At 40.8% G+C, this 15659-nt stretch overlaps 1 protein-coding gene across 7 annotated transcripts in view; it reads right to left on the bottom strand.

The window, feature by feature from the left end:
* Positions 1-5401: 5401 nt before the first annotated feature.
* rasgrp3 (RAS guanyl releasing protein 3 (calcium and DAG-regulated)) overlaps positions 5402-15659 on the bottom strand; it is a 53523-nt gene continuing 43265 nt past the window's right edge. For 5 of the 7 annotated variants that reach the window (XM_046071147.1, XM_046071148.1, XM_046071150.1 and 2 more), the window contains 8 exons: positions 12413-12493; positions 12004-12117; positions 11766-11881; positions 11332-11476; positions 10854-10890; positions 9032-9181; positions 8444-8820; positions 5402-6302 (listed from right to left, as the gene is read on the bottom strand). In XM_046071147.1, coding sequence (XP_045927103.1) covers positions 6294-6302; positions 8444-8820; positions 9032-9181; positions 10854-10890; positions 11332-11476; positions 11766-11881; positions 12004-12117; positions 12413-12493 — 1029 coding nt within the window. In that variant the 3' untranslated portion in view covers positions 5402-6293. Of the gene's footprint in view, positions 6303-8443; positions 8821-8940; positions 9182-10853; positions 10891-11331; positions 11477-11765; positions 11882-12003; positions 12118-12412; positions 12494-15659 lie in introns of those variants that run through there. The other 2 variants (XM_046071152.1, XM_046071153.1) reach the window with 2 other exon arrangements.

Here is a 15659-nt window from a genome sequence, read left to right as displayed (position 1 = left end):
TTGATCAATCAATCATCACTTTGTGTCGAAAGAGACGCAAAGACAAACTTGTACCCTCATGGAACCCTTGTTTCATTATACCCTTATTATGGAATATTTAAAATACCTAAATAAAACAAATCAAAGAAATACTATAGTGAAAAATAGTCAAATACACGCATATATGCATGTGTACTGAATCCCGAGACCTGACCCCGGATAAGTGGTTGAAGATGAATGGATGCATGTGTACTGTATTTCAATGATGTCCAGCAGAGGGCACCATAGACTGGTCAATCATAAATGCAGAGAGGAGGTGCGGTGGAGATTTCCCCTTTCTGAGATGGGGCTCTTCTCATTTCTCTATTCTCTGCCGCCTCCTCTCCTTGTCTCCTCTCTCCTTCATCCTCCTGGCCGCCGTGACCCAGACATCAGTCTCAGCACGCCATCTTGAAAGACAGTTCAATTCCTAAAATGCATCTAAATGAGCAAAATGGAAGAAGTTTATTCTGCACCTGTAAAGTATGAAAGAGGCACGACACACAGCTGGAATATACAACTCATGGCGGGAGCAGGACTTTGTTCCCTTTGTATTCATAAGTTGTATCAGTTATTTAAAATGATGCTGATCATCAAATGCACAATCAAACTCTCTGCCCTCCATCGTTTGTGTAGCGCCTTGTAAGGTTTGTAGTAACAATTACTATTTGTATGTATGTTTATTATATTTTCATGTGTGTATATCTATGGGTAAATGCTCATTTGTATCCTACATTTAGGCAGCATCTACATATTTATTCAATTTATTTCTGTCAATGCAGAAAGTTAAGTGGGTTCAGCTTTGCCTTGGTACCTAGACCTGCCAAAAAATGTCTGTTGTTAGAAGAAAAGAAAACAGCCCACATTTCCTTAGACCTTTAGACCACTACTGACCTCAGAATCCGCTGCCCTACCAGTCTCCTGCTTCTCTCTCAATCTCCTTAAATATCTTCCAATATCCACCTGGTCACTGAGTTGAAGGATAGCTTATACCAGTACAACACCATTAACAGGAACACTATGAAATTTAGTTTTGACTGACAGCAACAGCCTGTGTGGACTGATATTGTGATGAAATACTCTAGATATAGGCTGTAAAAACCGCGCCGTCAATTCGGACTATTCTACCTGTGTGAGCTTACTGTGAGCTTAGTATGACTGATCTGATTTGCACAGAAGAAGAAAAATGCCACGAGATCAGGTTCCAACTTTGTGCAGCCAGAGAAAAGTAAGCTGCCTTGCTCCGGCAAGGTTTTAATGTCATGTGCAGTGGCGGCTGGCCAATAGAGGGTGCTAGGGTGCCGCCCTCTCTGGTGGTGGAAAGTGTTTTTCTTTTTCTTTTTAAAATAAACATTTTTGAAAAAAACACCACTTACTTTTTTAAGCACATATGTGTTTAAAATGCACAATAATGTGTAATATACAAAATGTAGGCTAAATAATTATGTTTGGGGGGGAAATTAGCTTCATGCTCATCCACTGATCTCTTCTGGGGTGCTAAAAATATCGCAGAGGCAGTACATTAGAGAAGCCAATTGTTGACACAAGATATGCCCATAGTGACATAAATTAAGCCAATCAGCGTCCTCGAATCTGATGCCTGAAGGATGATACATTTATCACCGTAAGCAGAGTCAGTCGGTGGTAGAGAGCAGAGATGGGGACTCGAGTTTGAGACTTGGACTCGAGTCTGACTTAAGTCGCACACACATTGACTTCAGACTTGACCTGAGACTCGTGAACAATGTTTATTTTAAGGAAACATCTGATGAGCATGCTGTTATTCCCCTCCCTACGTTACTTATAACCTGCCTACGTAACACGTAGTATCTGCTGCGCGCAGCCACACATGAGAGAGGACAACAAATCTAATTTTAGCTTGCTTCTTGCTTTAGCCACGACCTACGGGAGGTTAACTCTGCCTGTCGTTCCTTATGAAAAGATGAATGAGCGTTTGTTTACTTGCCAAACTTGTGGTGGTCGATTAACGTAATCATTTATGGCTGCAAAGAGGTTACAGGTTTATTGTTGATCATGTGACGCTACAGCTTTATTTAGTTAACGTTACATTGGGTTTGAGAGTCTGCGGGGTGTGTTGACTTACAGTAGTTTATAAGCTGTCATTAATTGCATTGCACATTACATGGTTGTGCTCTGTAAGTAAAAAACAGGTTATAAAATTCTAGCTCAGTAACTTGAGACTTGACTTGGACTCTAGCTCAGAGACTTGAGACGTGACTTGGACTCTAGCTCAAAGACTTGAGACGTGACTTGGACTCTAGCTCAAAGACATGAGACTTGACTTGGACTCTAGCTCAGAGACTTGAGACGTGACTTGGACTCTAGCTCAGAGACTTGAGACGTGACTTGGACTCTAGCTCAGTGACTTGAGACGTGACTTGGACTCTAGCTCAGAGACTTGAGACGTGACTTGGACTCTAGCTCAGAGACTTGAGACTTGACTTGGACTCTAGCTCAGAGACTTGAGACTTGACTTAGACTCTAGCTCAGAGACTTGAGACATGACTTGGACTCTAGCTCAGTGACTTGAGACTTGTCTTGGACTCTTTCTCAGAGACTTGACACTTGACTTAGACTCTAGCTCAGAGACTTCCGACATGAATTGGAGTCTAGCTCAGAGACTTGAGACGTGACTTGGAGTCTAGCTCAAAGACTTATGACGTGACTTGGACTCGAGCTCAGAGACTTGAGACGTGACTTGGACTCTTTCTCAGAGACTTGAGACGTGACTTTTAACTCTAGCTCAGAGACTTGAGACTTGACTTGGACTCTAGCTCAGAGACTTGAGACGTGACTTGGACTCTAGCTCAGAGACTAGAGATGTGACTTGGACTCTAGCTCAGAGATTTGAGACGTGACTTGGACTCTTTCTCAGAGACTTGAGACGTGACTTTTAACTCTAGCTCAGAGACTTGAGACTTGACTTGGACTCTAGCTCAGTGAATTGAGACTTGACTTGGACTCTAGCTCAGTGAATTGAGACTTGACTTGGACTCTAGCTCAGAGACTTGAGACGTGACTTGGACTCTTTCTCAGAGACTTGTGCGCATCTCTGGTAGAGGGACACCTGACGTTCTAAATTAGACAATGCTGAATGCGGAACTCAAGATACAGGCTTTCAGCTTTGGCCTTGAAGCTAGCCATGCTAGGCAGAATTAACATCGCTACACAGCTGACAAAGGCCACAGGATTGGGGTGAGGAAACACAACGAAGAGGTGGATAAGAACTGGCACGATTTATCAAAGATAATTGTGTTTAACTCTGCGGGGCCTTTGAGCTGGCCATGCGCGGCCACAATGAGACAGAATCCTTTCACAACCCTGGCGTTTTCAGTAGAGCTTGTTGCCTTGCTGGACAGTGTGTTGGAGGAGCACCTTAAGACAGCTACCATTTTCAAAGGCACCTCAAAGACCATGCAAAACAAACTTTTGGACTGCATGCTGTCAGTCTTAAAGATTACATTCTGGAGGAAGAATATCTTGCTATTCAGGCTGATGAGACAACTGACATTTCCACCCACTGCCAGTTTGTGCTTGTGCTATGGTACATCGACAAGGAGAACAACAGCGGTTGGCTCCAGAGGTAAGCTGTGTAGTTTATAGGCAGCTCTGAAGTGTTAAGATGTGGTTATTTCCAGTGGTGGACTACTGTACTTAAGTACAAATTAGAGGTATTTGTACTTTACTTGAGTATTTTCTCGTCATGCCACTTTCTATGTTTATGTTCACTGTTTATGTTTTTGTGTAAGAACTTTTTAATATTGGCATTAAATAATTTCTGTCTATTTCATGAAGCACTGGTGTCCTGCAGTTTGTGTTACATTGTATTGGGACGGTTACTGAAACTTATGGCACAGCCCCACCTAAAATAGTTTTCATCAGCCGCCACTGGTCATGTGACATGGTGATGTTTTGCAGCGCCAGCGAAAGTTGGACAACATTTCTAACCAGCATGCCCTATTTTAAGTCCAGCTTGCATCATGTTAAGTCAGCACTGCGCAGCACAGCTTTAAGTCAAACCATAGACTGTATGTAAGAAATGGACGTAGTCAGCGTGACGTTACCCATTGGTTTGTGGACTGCCGTTTTGAAGCCTCGAGTTTGGCCGATTGGTCGCCATGGTAACGACCTGCCAATCATGGATAATCCTGCCCTGAAACATACTCTGCTTTTTGGTCTATTTTTAAATAAATGGGATCATAATTTACTAAATGAACATCATTTTGTGTTGAAGAAGACTTGAAATTAGCAACCGAGATCATAAACTCATCAGCAAAGTGTTTACTGGGGTAATTATTCAGCTGAGAAGTATCATTTCCCCATTATTTCTAATGGAGCCGGATTTCTTTTTGAAGCCAGAAGAGTCGCCACCTGCTGGATTTTCAATAGAATGCAGGTTTCAGGGACTTCCACATTCGCTTCATATTGTAGACCGGAAGCTTCCCGCACCTAATCTTCCTTCACCTTTCATCTGTGTGTGTAATAAGGGTAACGTTGCTCGGCAGAGAAGCAATGAAATGCAGCCTCCCCCAGAGGAAACAACCAGAATGCCAATAAGTACAAATTATATTTGTATTATTATCATATTATCATATTTATCAATATTATTGCTTTTCTTTGTTGAGTAGGGCTACATGTCTGCACTGTAAAATAAAATAAAAACAAATCTTCTTATTATTATTTGCTGGGTTCAGGACCATTTTGGGGTAGCTTCAGCCCCCCTAAAATAGGCTTAACGACATCCATGGTGGTCTCATTTCATTAAATGCCTGTTGCCTTGACTCCTCTGTTCTCATGTCGAGTGGGAGGGACTAAGGCACAAGGAGAGGAGGAAAGGAATCGAGGATGTACAAACTAAGAAAGGCCTATGTTAACCGGGGCGGGACCACGGGTTCAGCTTATGTTCTCTAACAGGAGCTGATGGCCACCATCGCAATGTCACAGCCTTTCACATTAAAACTGTTTCCTGTGGGCTAGTTGGCCAGAGCGGCATTACTGTTGGCTGTACATTTACGGGCGGCTGAGTCCCTTCTTAAAACATAGTTTTACAGAAGAGCCTTTACTGATTTTAGTTGAATTTAATTATCTATTTTTCTTTTGACTGTATTTTAATTTCATAACTTTTCTTCAAGGTTTTACCGTGTATCTCATTTTGTTCGCTTTTGTTTCTTTGGTCTTGTGAAAGCACTCTGCAACATTGTTTTGAAAGGGGCTTTATAAATAAAGATTATTATTATTATTATTTATATAAGTTAAAGTACGTACGTAAGTATTGTATTCCATTAAATCTTTGTTTGATTTGTTTTTATTAGAGCATTTTAAATCTTCCAGCTTTTATAAAAAAAACTAAAACAAATTTAAATACAGTATATATAAATTTATATAACAATGATTCACTTATTTTGGGTTAGTTCTGTTGCTCTGAAAAGGTGGGAGAATTAAGCACACTGTAGTTGCCGGGTGCAAATATTGTAGGAATAAATCATTAAAAAACATTGGCAATGAACACTCAAAAACATAATTTAACATAATCCAGTGTTTTGCAGAATTGTCCATCATCAACATTCTATATGGCTGAAGCGTCGCATACCCTTAACATTCACTTTCATTTGGACTTTCCCTTTTTGCAACTCCACACAAATATCTACCCACTCACCCACATCCATCATGCTTTTTCCAATCATTCCAACTTGGGCTGTGACCACTAAGAACTTGTTTGTTGCTTCAGATAAAGCAGGAGACTTTGTCATACTGTACCCAAGCTGGATTTTAAATTGGGCTTACATAAAGTAACTGGCCAGAATTTATCCACTCAGCTGAATTCCACATGTTTGTGAAGTTTAAAAAATGTTTCTTCTCATTTCTTCAAGTGGTGATGTTATGTACATCCTGGATCAAAACAGACCCCAAATTGCATTTTAGTAATGTACACTGATCCCCAGCTGATTACGCTGCACAGGAGGCGAGGATGGAGATGTGATGTGGTTCACAGTGGGTGTTAGTCCGTTAACCACTGAGCTCCTCTCCTCAGTCTTTGTGACCGCTCCCAGAGATCGCACATGATGTCCCTCCGTGCAGTTACACTGCATCCATTTGTAGCTCTACCTGCGCTGAGTCTAGAGAGGACATGATAGCTCCAGGTCACAGAAGGGGGACCTCAGGCAGCCCAGCACATCCCCCAGACAGAGCTTCCTGGTCCCAGCCGCTAGGGCCTTTCTGGAACCCCATGACTGGCCTTCACCACTGCAACCAAGTCAGCTGTCCTGGAGAGAAGAGCGTTTAAATTTGTGTTTAAATGATTATCTGACAACATAGTTAGATTAATGATGTAGGGAATGGTACATATGATCTTTACATATTATCATTATCATCTTTTCATTATTGCTCTACATGTTTATATCCTATTCTACATCTCTCCAGGGACTCCACATGATAAATAGCTGGTTATCTCCGGCACACTTGCAGCAATGTTTATTGATGTGCATGTCCCTGTTAACAAAAGTAGGAAATAAATTAAAAATACTGTAAATGACAAAAAATTAGGAAGTTGAGCTATTGTGACTGCTTCTCTTCAGTTTTTCAAGGCACACGTTTTATCAAAAGAAATAAAACAAAAAGAAAACAAACTTTGGAGGAACAAATGTAAAAGAATAAAGAAAATCACATGTTAATTAATTCTATAGAATACAAAAAAGTTCAAGGTTTCACACACGCATCCAGAAACTTTGATTACATTCAGCATAAACCATGAAATGACACATTTGGAGGGTGGGCAGTCGGTATTCAAATGCTCCAATCTAGTGGCCAAGACAGACACTGACGCAAAAATGTGATCAAAACAGCACTGTTGTTGTGAAATGTAAATGTTCTTCAGCTGCTGCCTAGCTGATGTTGGCACGAGGCTTTTCTGCTTCCCACGGCATGCACATTAGGTACATCCCAAATCCCTTACTGCGTCCATGTTTCCCTCACTTTGTCCCTCCCACTGAAAATGCAAGGACAGACGAAACCAGGAAACATTTTTTTAGAGAAATGAGACATCCTTTACTTGTAATTTGAAGCAACGTCATTTATTACTGACCAGATCACAGCTGGATCCCCTGCACTCCTTAACCTTTGAGATTGTGTCGTCTCATTAGGGTTAAAACCCTGAAGGGGTAGAACAGAACTCTGATAACAGTAGGTCCAATTGCTACCAAATTTTCCAGTGATCATTATTGGACCAAGTTTATCACAAGTTGCATAAAGCATGTTGATAGCTTATTTAGTGTTCAAGATATTGACTAATGAACTTCAAAAGTGGGGTGGCTCAGCACATAAATGGACCAAACTGCGCCACAAATGCAATAGATGGGCATGGCATAACACAAATCATACTAAAAATCCAAAAATCATTTCTCTAATCATTTCAAAACTCACAGGATATTTTTCCGCTTACTAAATTTGAAATTATGTTTGTAAATTCATTTTTCAATAATTCAAGTTATTATTAGAATGTGTGATAATGTTCTGTAGAAATGATGTGGTCCTCTCTCCTCCTCTCATTATGTGATCAGCAATTCTCAAACAAAAACTTCATCTTTGTGTTTCAGTGTTTTCTGTTGATTTCAATTCAATTGTGTTTTGTCACTACGTTGAATACGTACGTGCAATGTACATACATACAAAAATAAGTAGTAGTAGTAGTCGTCTGGTTTGTTTGAAGTAAGTTGTCGGTTGCAATTCGCTACCCTCACCACTAGATGCCAATAAAGCTTACACACTGAACCTTTAAGCCTTTTCTTAGACACAGCATGGTGGCTAGTAGAGGAACTACAGCTTTAAAGACATGTCTGTCAAATTCAGCCACCCTTAGTTGCCATCTGTTGTCTCGTAGCCTTGCTGTAGCTCCTCACTATTAAAAGCACTGTGTATCAAAACAGTGGCCATATTCAGACAGGCAAAAGCACTGTGTATGCCGAAGATAAAATATTTGCCCCTCTTTCCAGAGATGTAAAATCCTGTCTCACAGTATAAAAAGCAGAGTCAGGATGAAGTGTCTGATAAGCCTAATGGATCTGTTACTCAAACTGAACTTCTTGGATCTTATTTCACATCTCATCGGTAGCACAGCCGCTTGTGCAGCTTCAGTGGCATGCTGATTTCTGTCTGTCCATATCTTTTCCCTATCTAACAACATGTTTGAAGTGGTTTGACTTAATGATCTCGCTGTAATCATCAGTGAATCAGTGTGACAACGCCATTCACTGATGAGGGTAAGGAAGTAAACTTTGAGTTAAGATTATTTTTGCCAAAGCTACTATTCCCAAGGTCGAGAATGGACATCCATTACTATGGCTGAAAAGATTCATTGGAATTCCAAAGGTTCCATTTCATAGTAACGGTATATCATCTGCTCCATTACCTTTCCTCTGCGTGTAATCCCGTTCTGTAAGGGTTCTTCTGAGACGTCTGACTTCTCCTGAGAGTCCATGCTGCACCGTGTCGAAACTGCCTGGTGCTGCCCCTCATTCTGGTTTTCCCAGCGGGCAAAACCTTTATTTTTAGATGTTTTCCTGTGACCCCTGTATTTCATTTTGGGGAAGGTGTGGGAGCCACCATCTGTGGCCCCCCAGCTGTGTTCAGACCACAGGGGCTCGGTCTGAGTGGCCTGGCTGGTGGTAGCCCTCTGCAGGCGCACAGAGATCCTCTGGGCTGAGCCGGTCATCAGGGTAATGGATTGAGTGTCCGGAGCTGGACCTGCTGATGTTACAGCTGGGAACTCAAAGACCTCGTCCTCATCTGGGGAATAAAGAAACTTGTGAACAAATCGATCAAGTATATGGTATAAATCCTGGTGTGCTAAAAAGAGTTATTACAGTGGCTTCTCATCAAATTCTGGTATGTAAAATAAAAGCTCACATGTAACTACAATTTACTTTAAATGTATAAATCCATTTTTCTGTGCAGTTCGTTTGGCCTTGTTCAGTAAATGTCTGTAGCTGAGAATGACCTTTACAGGTGGGCAGTGCGGGGCTGCTGGGCAGTGAGCTGTGGGTCAGTCTGGCTGGAGAAACACTGCCCAGAGAGCTGGAGCGGATCAGCTTCCTACAGGCCAGAACCAGCAGCTCCCGACATTGTTTATGACAGTTAACGCCACAGTCTGTAAAGTAAATATAGACACATCAACTGACATACGGGGCAAAACTTCAAGACAGGCAGATAATGTTACTTTGGTCTTGATTGCCAGATGGGAAGCATGGTCTGTATGAAAATCCAAAGCATCACGGCAGTTGAACTGAAAGATGTTTCCAGTTTCACATTTCTTAAAGGGTCAGTTCTCTCAAATTGGCCCAATGCCTGAACAAATTATCCTAATCTGCATAACTATTCCACTGGGGTAAATGAGAAAATATACTATTTATAATTAGGTTGAAGTGTTGATGGTAGTGTTTGGTTTACTAAAATGAAATTAATTTAAGTTATTTTATTTCCTGATCAGTAAAATTCTGTTTTTTACAACATTAGATTGTTCCATATACTGTTACTGTATATACTGTATACTGTGCATCTTATCATAACTGTATCTATATGTTTGGCTATATTTCAATTTTCCATGCCTCTTTCAGGTGGCAAATACTAAACTACTTCTAAAAGAAGGTGCTTTTGCTTTAACATTGGTTTATATCAAGGTAAACTAAAATTTAACAGGCTATCATTTGTATTGCTCATTCATCTTTCAAACTTAGATGTCCATAACATAATCAGTCCCTCCAGGATTTTGCAATTACAACTATTAACACAAATTCCAAAGATCCCAGTGAATTCAGCGCGACTTGCAATTTTGACCAATCATCACTGTTTCCGGCGAAACGTGCAGTACTGTGATCGAACATAAAAGGAAATCGTCTACTGACCAACAAACAGCAAAACAACACAGAGGAGACAAATCACTGTGACACAGGCAAACATTGAAGGAATCAGGGTGAGTCAGTTTAAATATGCAGGGTTACAACAAAATCGCATCTACCTTTGCAGCTTTCACTTATTCCCACAATTTCATAGTAAAAAATGCCTAAGAACATCACAACTTTCAGTGCAATTTTTTACAAAACCTTGTGCAAAATCAGGCATTTTAGGCCGAAACAATGTACACATCACACCCGACAAAGTGTCTTTCTTTAGATGACTCGCCCAGTATTTATGCTTTCAAGTAATTTTACATTTTTTGCAAAATTCTTTAGATAACAGCAGGACATATATCATCACAATATCTGCTATCCATCTGTTTTTTTAATTAATCCTTCATTTATTAACTTATTCAATATGTAGCTTTAAATCAAAGGCCTCACTTAATCCATAAGAAATTGTCATTTTACTTGATGCAGAAGACAAGGTCAACCTATCGAAAGAATTCAATTACTTAAGAGACTGATCAAATTAATAATTGTGTTTTGATTGATTTAGTTTAATTTCCCTGTTATTAATAGGGTGGTACCCTGACTACAAGTGTTTATTAAAGTAGTGTTTCTCCTACATTACCATAGGAACCTTTGAACCTTTGCACTACACTCATTACAACTTGCATATAACATTTTTTGTTTCTATATGAGTGTATATAAATGTGGTTTATTTATTTACTGTATTGTTTATTTTATTGTTATATTATATTCTAATTTAAAATATTTGAATATGTGTTTATACATTTTTGTATTGTATAGGGGGCTACAACTGCATTTCATTGTGCAATCCTGTATTTTATAATGGCAATATTGACAATAAAGCAATAAAACCATGTTCATTGGTCTTTAAAGAAGAATGCTATGAAACAATACCTTTGCACTTGTAGCCCTGTTTGATGATTCCCCAGAGCTGCAGGAATGAGAGGAAGGGGAATGGTACAGAAAATACAAAAAAAATAACATTAGAAAAAGAAGCGCATGGACGCATTTTTCTAAAGCCACAAAGATACAATGATCACAACATTTCCATGTGTGTATGACTGTTAAATCTGTGAGAATGTGACCTCACAGTGAGGTTCTACCCCGCTCAAGAGCTGGCAGATCTCAGAAAGTTACATGTTGTAGAATACATACTGTTCATATTGTGCACATTGCACATCATTACAATTTTTACCAGAATTACTGGTAACAATGAGAACAAGAGTTCAACAGGTACAACAGCGAGTAATATCCAATTAACTGGCTCAAGGCAGTCCAGTCAGTTTAATTGTAATGTCTGCAAACTTTCAATAACAGGAGTGTAATTAAGGAGGCATGAAACGTGCAGTGACAGAATCTTAGAGATACACACAAATCCAGCACAATGTTCACAGAAGGTGGGCTTCAGGTATGTCATCTCCTGGAAGTTGTGGATGAAACCTGGACCCATCTTACACTGCAGTGGGTTAGCCCGAAGGAAATACGCTATCATCTCATCCTTACTGATCAATCCATCTCTGAAAGAGAGGTGGAAAGGGAGAAGAAAGAAAGGAAGATGCAAAGTAAAGAGATGGCAGTCAATCACAGGTGTTCCAGTCCTGCAGGTTATACAAATTATCTAAAATGTTTCATTCATTTGCATTGTTAGAAAAGACCACTTGGGGCTGTACTACAGGTGGTACACAAACCACAGATTGAGAACTACTGTTCTTGCAAGCCAGGACATCATGCTGTGACTAGCTTGGACTCCAAAATACACTTAGTGTGTTACAGTTAATTATTTGAACATCTATTCATAACACTCACTGATCTTTGTCCAAAACACAGAAGGAGTCCAGGAAAGGAAAGTTAGCAGCGATGCTCTCAAAGTCCTCTTGAGAAATATAGCCATCATGGTCATGGTCATAATTCCTAAATACAGACTTCCCATTGACAAGAAAAAATAATTTCAAAGATATTTCACACATACCTCAACATATGTCCTACCAGTAGCAGTTTTCTATATTGTGGAGGCATACTCTGAAAATGGATGTTGTCTACTCACATCCACCAACTTCCTGATGTGTTTATTGACCACAGAAGGGTCTGGTTTGGTGGTGACACCAGAAGCCCAGTCCAGTGGGGCCAGGGGCTTGTTGGGAGTTGTTGGAGAGGTAGGCTGTAAAGAAACATACAGTACACATACACAGGACTTGGATCAGCAAATACTCTGTTATACCAGGACTACAGATTAAAAAGGTAATATTTTCTTGCCCTGAATGCTGAATGACAGCACAGGTTAAAATATTTGTAAGTCGTCAAAAAGAAGTATTATGATACAGGACAAAAGGATCTTTAACCTTTCAGACGAAATATCAAGTTTTTTGAAACTGGACATACTCAGTGTGGACAAGCCTGAACACAAAACACAACAATAAAAAAAACAAATACAAACCATTTCTGCTGAAACTTACCAGTGATTTGGGGTTACGTGGTTCCCTTAGCAATGACAACTCATAAATCTCATCTTCTGTGTAATAAAGATCTAAAGAAAGCTGAAAATACAAATATTTTGGATATAATTAGTTTTAAAATCAATGAACAATTGAAAGCATAGTACACTTTCATGTAATGTTTTAGACTATTGAATATTTGTGACAAATCACATCACAAGTGTGGACAGTGTAGTACAGTGATTTGGTGCTCCTTGCAACCCACAGAGCTGTATACTGTAGAGCAATTTTCAATTTTCACTTTCTTTCTCAACACTTTATTTATACATTTATACAATATTTATACCCTTATTATGAACAAAGTCCTAATATATGTAGAGGCTGCCTCAACCAGTAAGTACATCTAAAACAAATAACAATAAAAGCCATTCAACCTCCTCTGCATACCCAACCACGTCTGAAATTGAGCCATTACTAGCTGCCTGCCTAGATGAAACTGTTCAACCAGGTTAAAAGTCCCAACCCTCTGAGGGCAGAGGGAAGCTGACACTGTAAGGGAATTCACGCATAGACGCACAAACATTGTGTGCTGCCTCGGGTTGAGATTTTTCCATATTGAACTTGAACCCTAAGGCTTGTATATGACCTTCATTGTGTCCAGCACAGCCTGACTGCAGGGCGCAGATTAACCTTCAGGATCTTCAAGTCGAATTTTTGAAGGGGGGATAGAGCAGCCATTACTACCCAGGTGAGAGAGAAAGGCCAAATGGGAGGACCCTAAACTGCAGAAACGCTCTGTGGTCTGGGCAAATGGAGACATGAAAGTATGTGTCCTTTAACTCTAGGGAAGTGAACCACTCCCTTCTCTCGATGGATTCCAAAATATGTTTTGTATCCATACGGACCCTGGAAAAGGTAAGGGGGACGCTGCAGAAACTGGATTCTGTCTCCATTTTGCCACAGTAGCCACAAGTCACTGGTCTGATGTGCATATTTTCCAACTTTCCAGGCGTGGCTGGAAAACAGCTTTGGTGGTCGGCCCCCCAGCCCTAGCTGATGTTCTTCTGAGGTCCTGAACCTCTAGGGGGATATCTTCATTGGGGTGGCCCCTTGGGGTAAGAGCGTGGCTGGTACCCTAGTTGACGCTGTAGTGTTTTACTCCTCTATCTGAGGCTACAAATTCTGTACCAGGCTGCCTGTCAAATCCTCCAAGACCACGAAGACTGGTGTGGGGGCTGAGAGCCCCTGGGTCTATTCCAGGTACCACCTGCTCTGCTGAATGTGTGCTGAATACATTCTTTTGTGCTGCAAACCTATCCTATACTCTGAGAGTCTGGATGAAACACTGCCAGGCACGACAGATATGTTAGTGAGGTATATTTCTGATATTCTCCAGTATGGAGGTCTGTGCCAGCCAACTCTGTCTGGTGGCACCAAAGTCCCTTGTAAGCTGGGCATGAGCTATAAGGGCTCAGTCAATTAAGGCCATGTTGTTATGATCTTCAGGACCCACAGTGTAATAGCTGCCAACAAAATAGCTAAAGCGTTACCCAAGCAAGCCGCTCTTGGAGCCGCATTGTAAATCCGACACATTTCTTGTGAAATTTCTTCACTGGGCACGAGGGGTTGGACATCCGAGCCGCCCTTTCCCTTTCGACTACCATATCCGCCAGCCCAGTCTCTGGAACAGAAACCGAGTGATGGGACAGGAAAATACCAGCCCAGACAACCAACATGCTCATCCCCATAATTATGGCTGCACTCAAAATATTTCACACACTATCAGTAGCTCAGGTCATTTTCCCCTGTGCTGACATGACCTGACTCTACCTCACACTGTGAGGAATCAAGTCTCGCTTCCTTCACATTGTCCACCGATAGCCTGTCACTTTCAGATTGGGAGTCATGTGCATATAATGAAAGGACATCCAGTAGAACAAGCTTTTCTTCCTGATGTGATGGCAGCCCGTCATAAGAGGACACACTTTGATCGTGTAGCTCTGTGACTTTGCCAGAGACACTGAGCCTAGATTTCACCCACTCTGTCTGAAAGACTAGCTGTCTTGCTGGGTGTAATCTTGCTATGATCCCCATGATCAGGAGTGTGCACACATCTGAGCATGGGTTTTCAATATCCCCCATAAAATGTGCCACCCCCAAACAAGAAGGGGGTTGGGGGGGCATTCACCAACTGGGCTTCTGACCAAAAATTTATCAAATTAAAGTATGCCCACTGCAAACACGGAATAACAACAACACAAATAGCACCACAATGGTGTTTCCAGTACAATAATAAACTTAGATGAATGAATTCAATGTCAGAAAAGTAAATGGACCTCAGTACTGAGGAAAAATCATGAATAGGTCCTAAATGGGATGTAAAAACTACCACTCACAAATGGACGAGGGAGGGTTGAAAACAAAACTCCCACTCACTGCGAACAACAAGGTCCTGTGGCAGCTGCAGTGGAGTGTCGGATTGTTTATAGTGGAGTTCATGGAATACTTACTGCTCTCGGATGAAGCGAGTAAGGCAAAGTGGAAGAAGCATGTTCACCCAGATTATAGGTGGTGAGCCATGCCAAGTCACATGACTTTGTTGACATATGGTCTAGGTAGAAGGATCATTCAAGGTAAGACCATGCTGATGGTCTGAGTGAAGTCGAAATAGATCCATAAAGAGCAGAAACAAAAGAGACACAAAGCGGCAAGAAGAAGCAAGTTGTGTGGAAAATAGCAATTCCTAAAAAAAAAAATGTTTTCAAGAAAAAGAAAAAGATGAAAGAAAAATAAAATACTTCATCTTTTTTGGGTTTTTTTCCTTCTTTGTACACTTTCGAGCAAACAATGTGCTCTTTGTAGATCATTGGCAGACTTTCTGGGGAAGACCTGGTTTGATCCGGAGAGACGGCATCCATCCCACTTGGGAAGGAGCAGCTCTCATTTCTAGAAATCTGGCCAAGTTTATTAGTGGACCAAATCCATGACAACCCAGAGTTGAGACCAGGAGGCAGAGTTGCAGTCTAACACACTTCTCTGCCCTTCTAATTCAGCAGTTACCCACCCAAAACCCTACGCAGAGTCGCAGTCTAACACACTTCTCTGCTCCTCCATTTCAGGAGTTACTTAGTGAAAATCCTATAGTGACGGTGTCTGTCCCCCGACCATCGAAATTATTTAAAAAGGTAAACAGAAGAGGAGCTGTGCATAAAAACCTCATAAAAATTAAAACCACAAGAGCAATAGTGCAAACGAATAGGAGAGTTAA

Source organism: Micropterus dolomieu, linkage group LG15 (assembly GCF_021292245.1).
Source record: "Micropterus dolomieu isolate WLL.071019.BEF.003 ecotype Adirondacks linkage group LG15, ASM2129224v1, whole genome shotgun sequence".
NCBI lineage: Eukaryota > Metazoa > Chordata > Actinopteri > Centrarchiformes > Centrarchidae > Micropterus > Micropterus dolomieu.
Note: the sequence above shows the minus strand (reverse complement) of the source record. Positions and strands in the feature narration are given on the sequence as shown.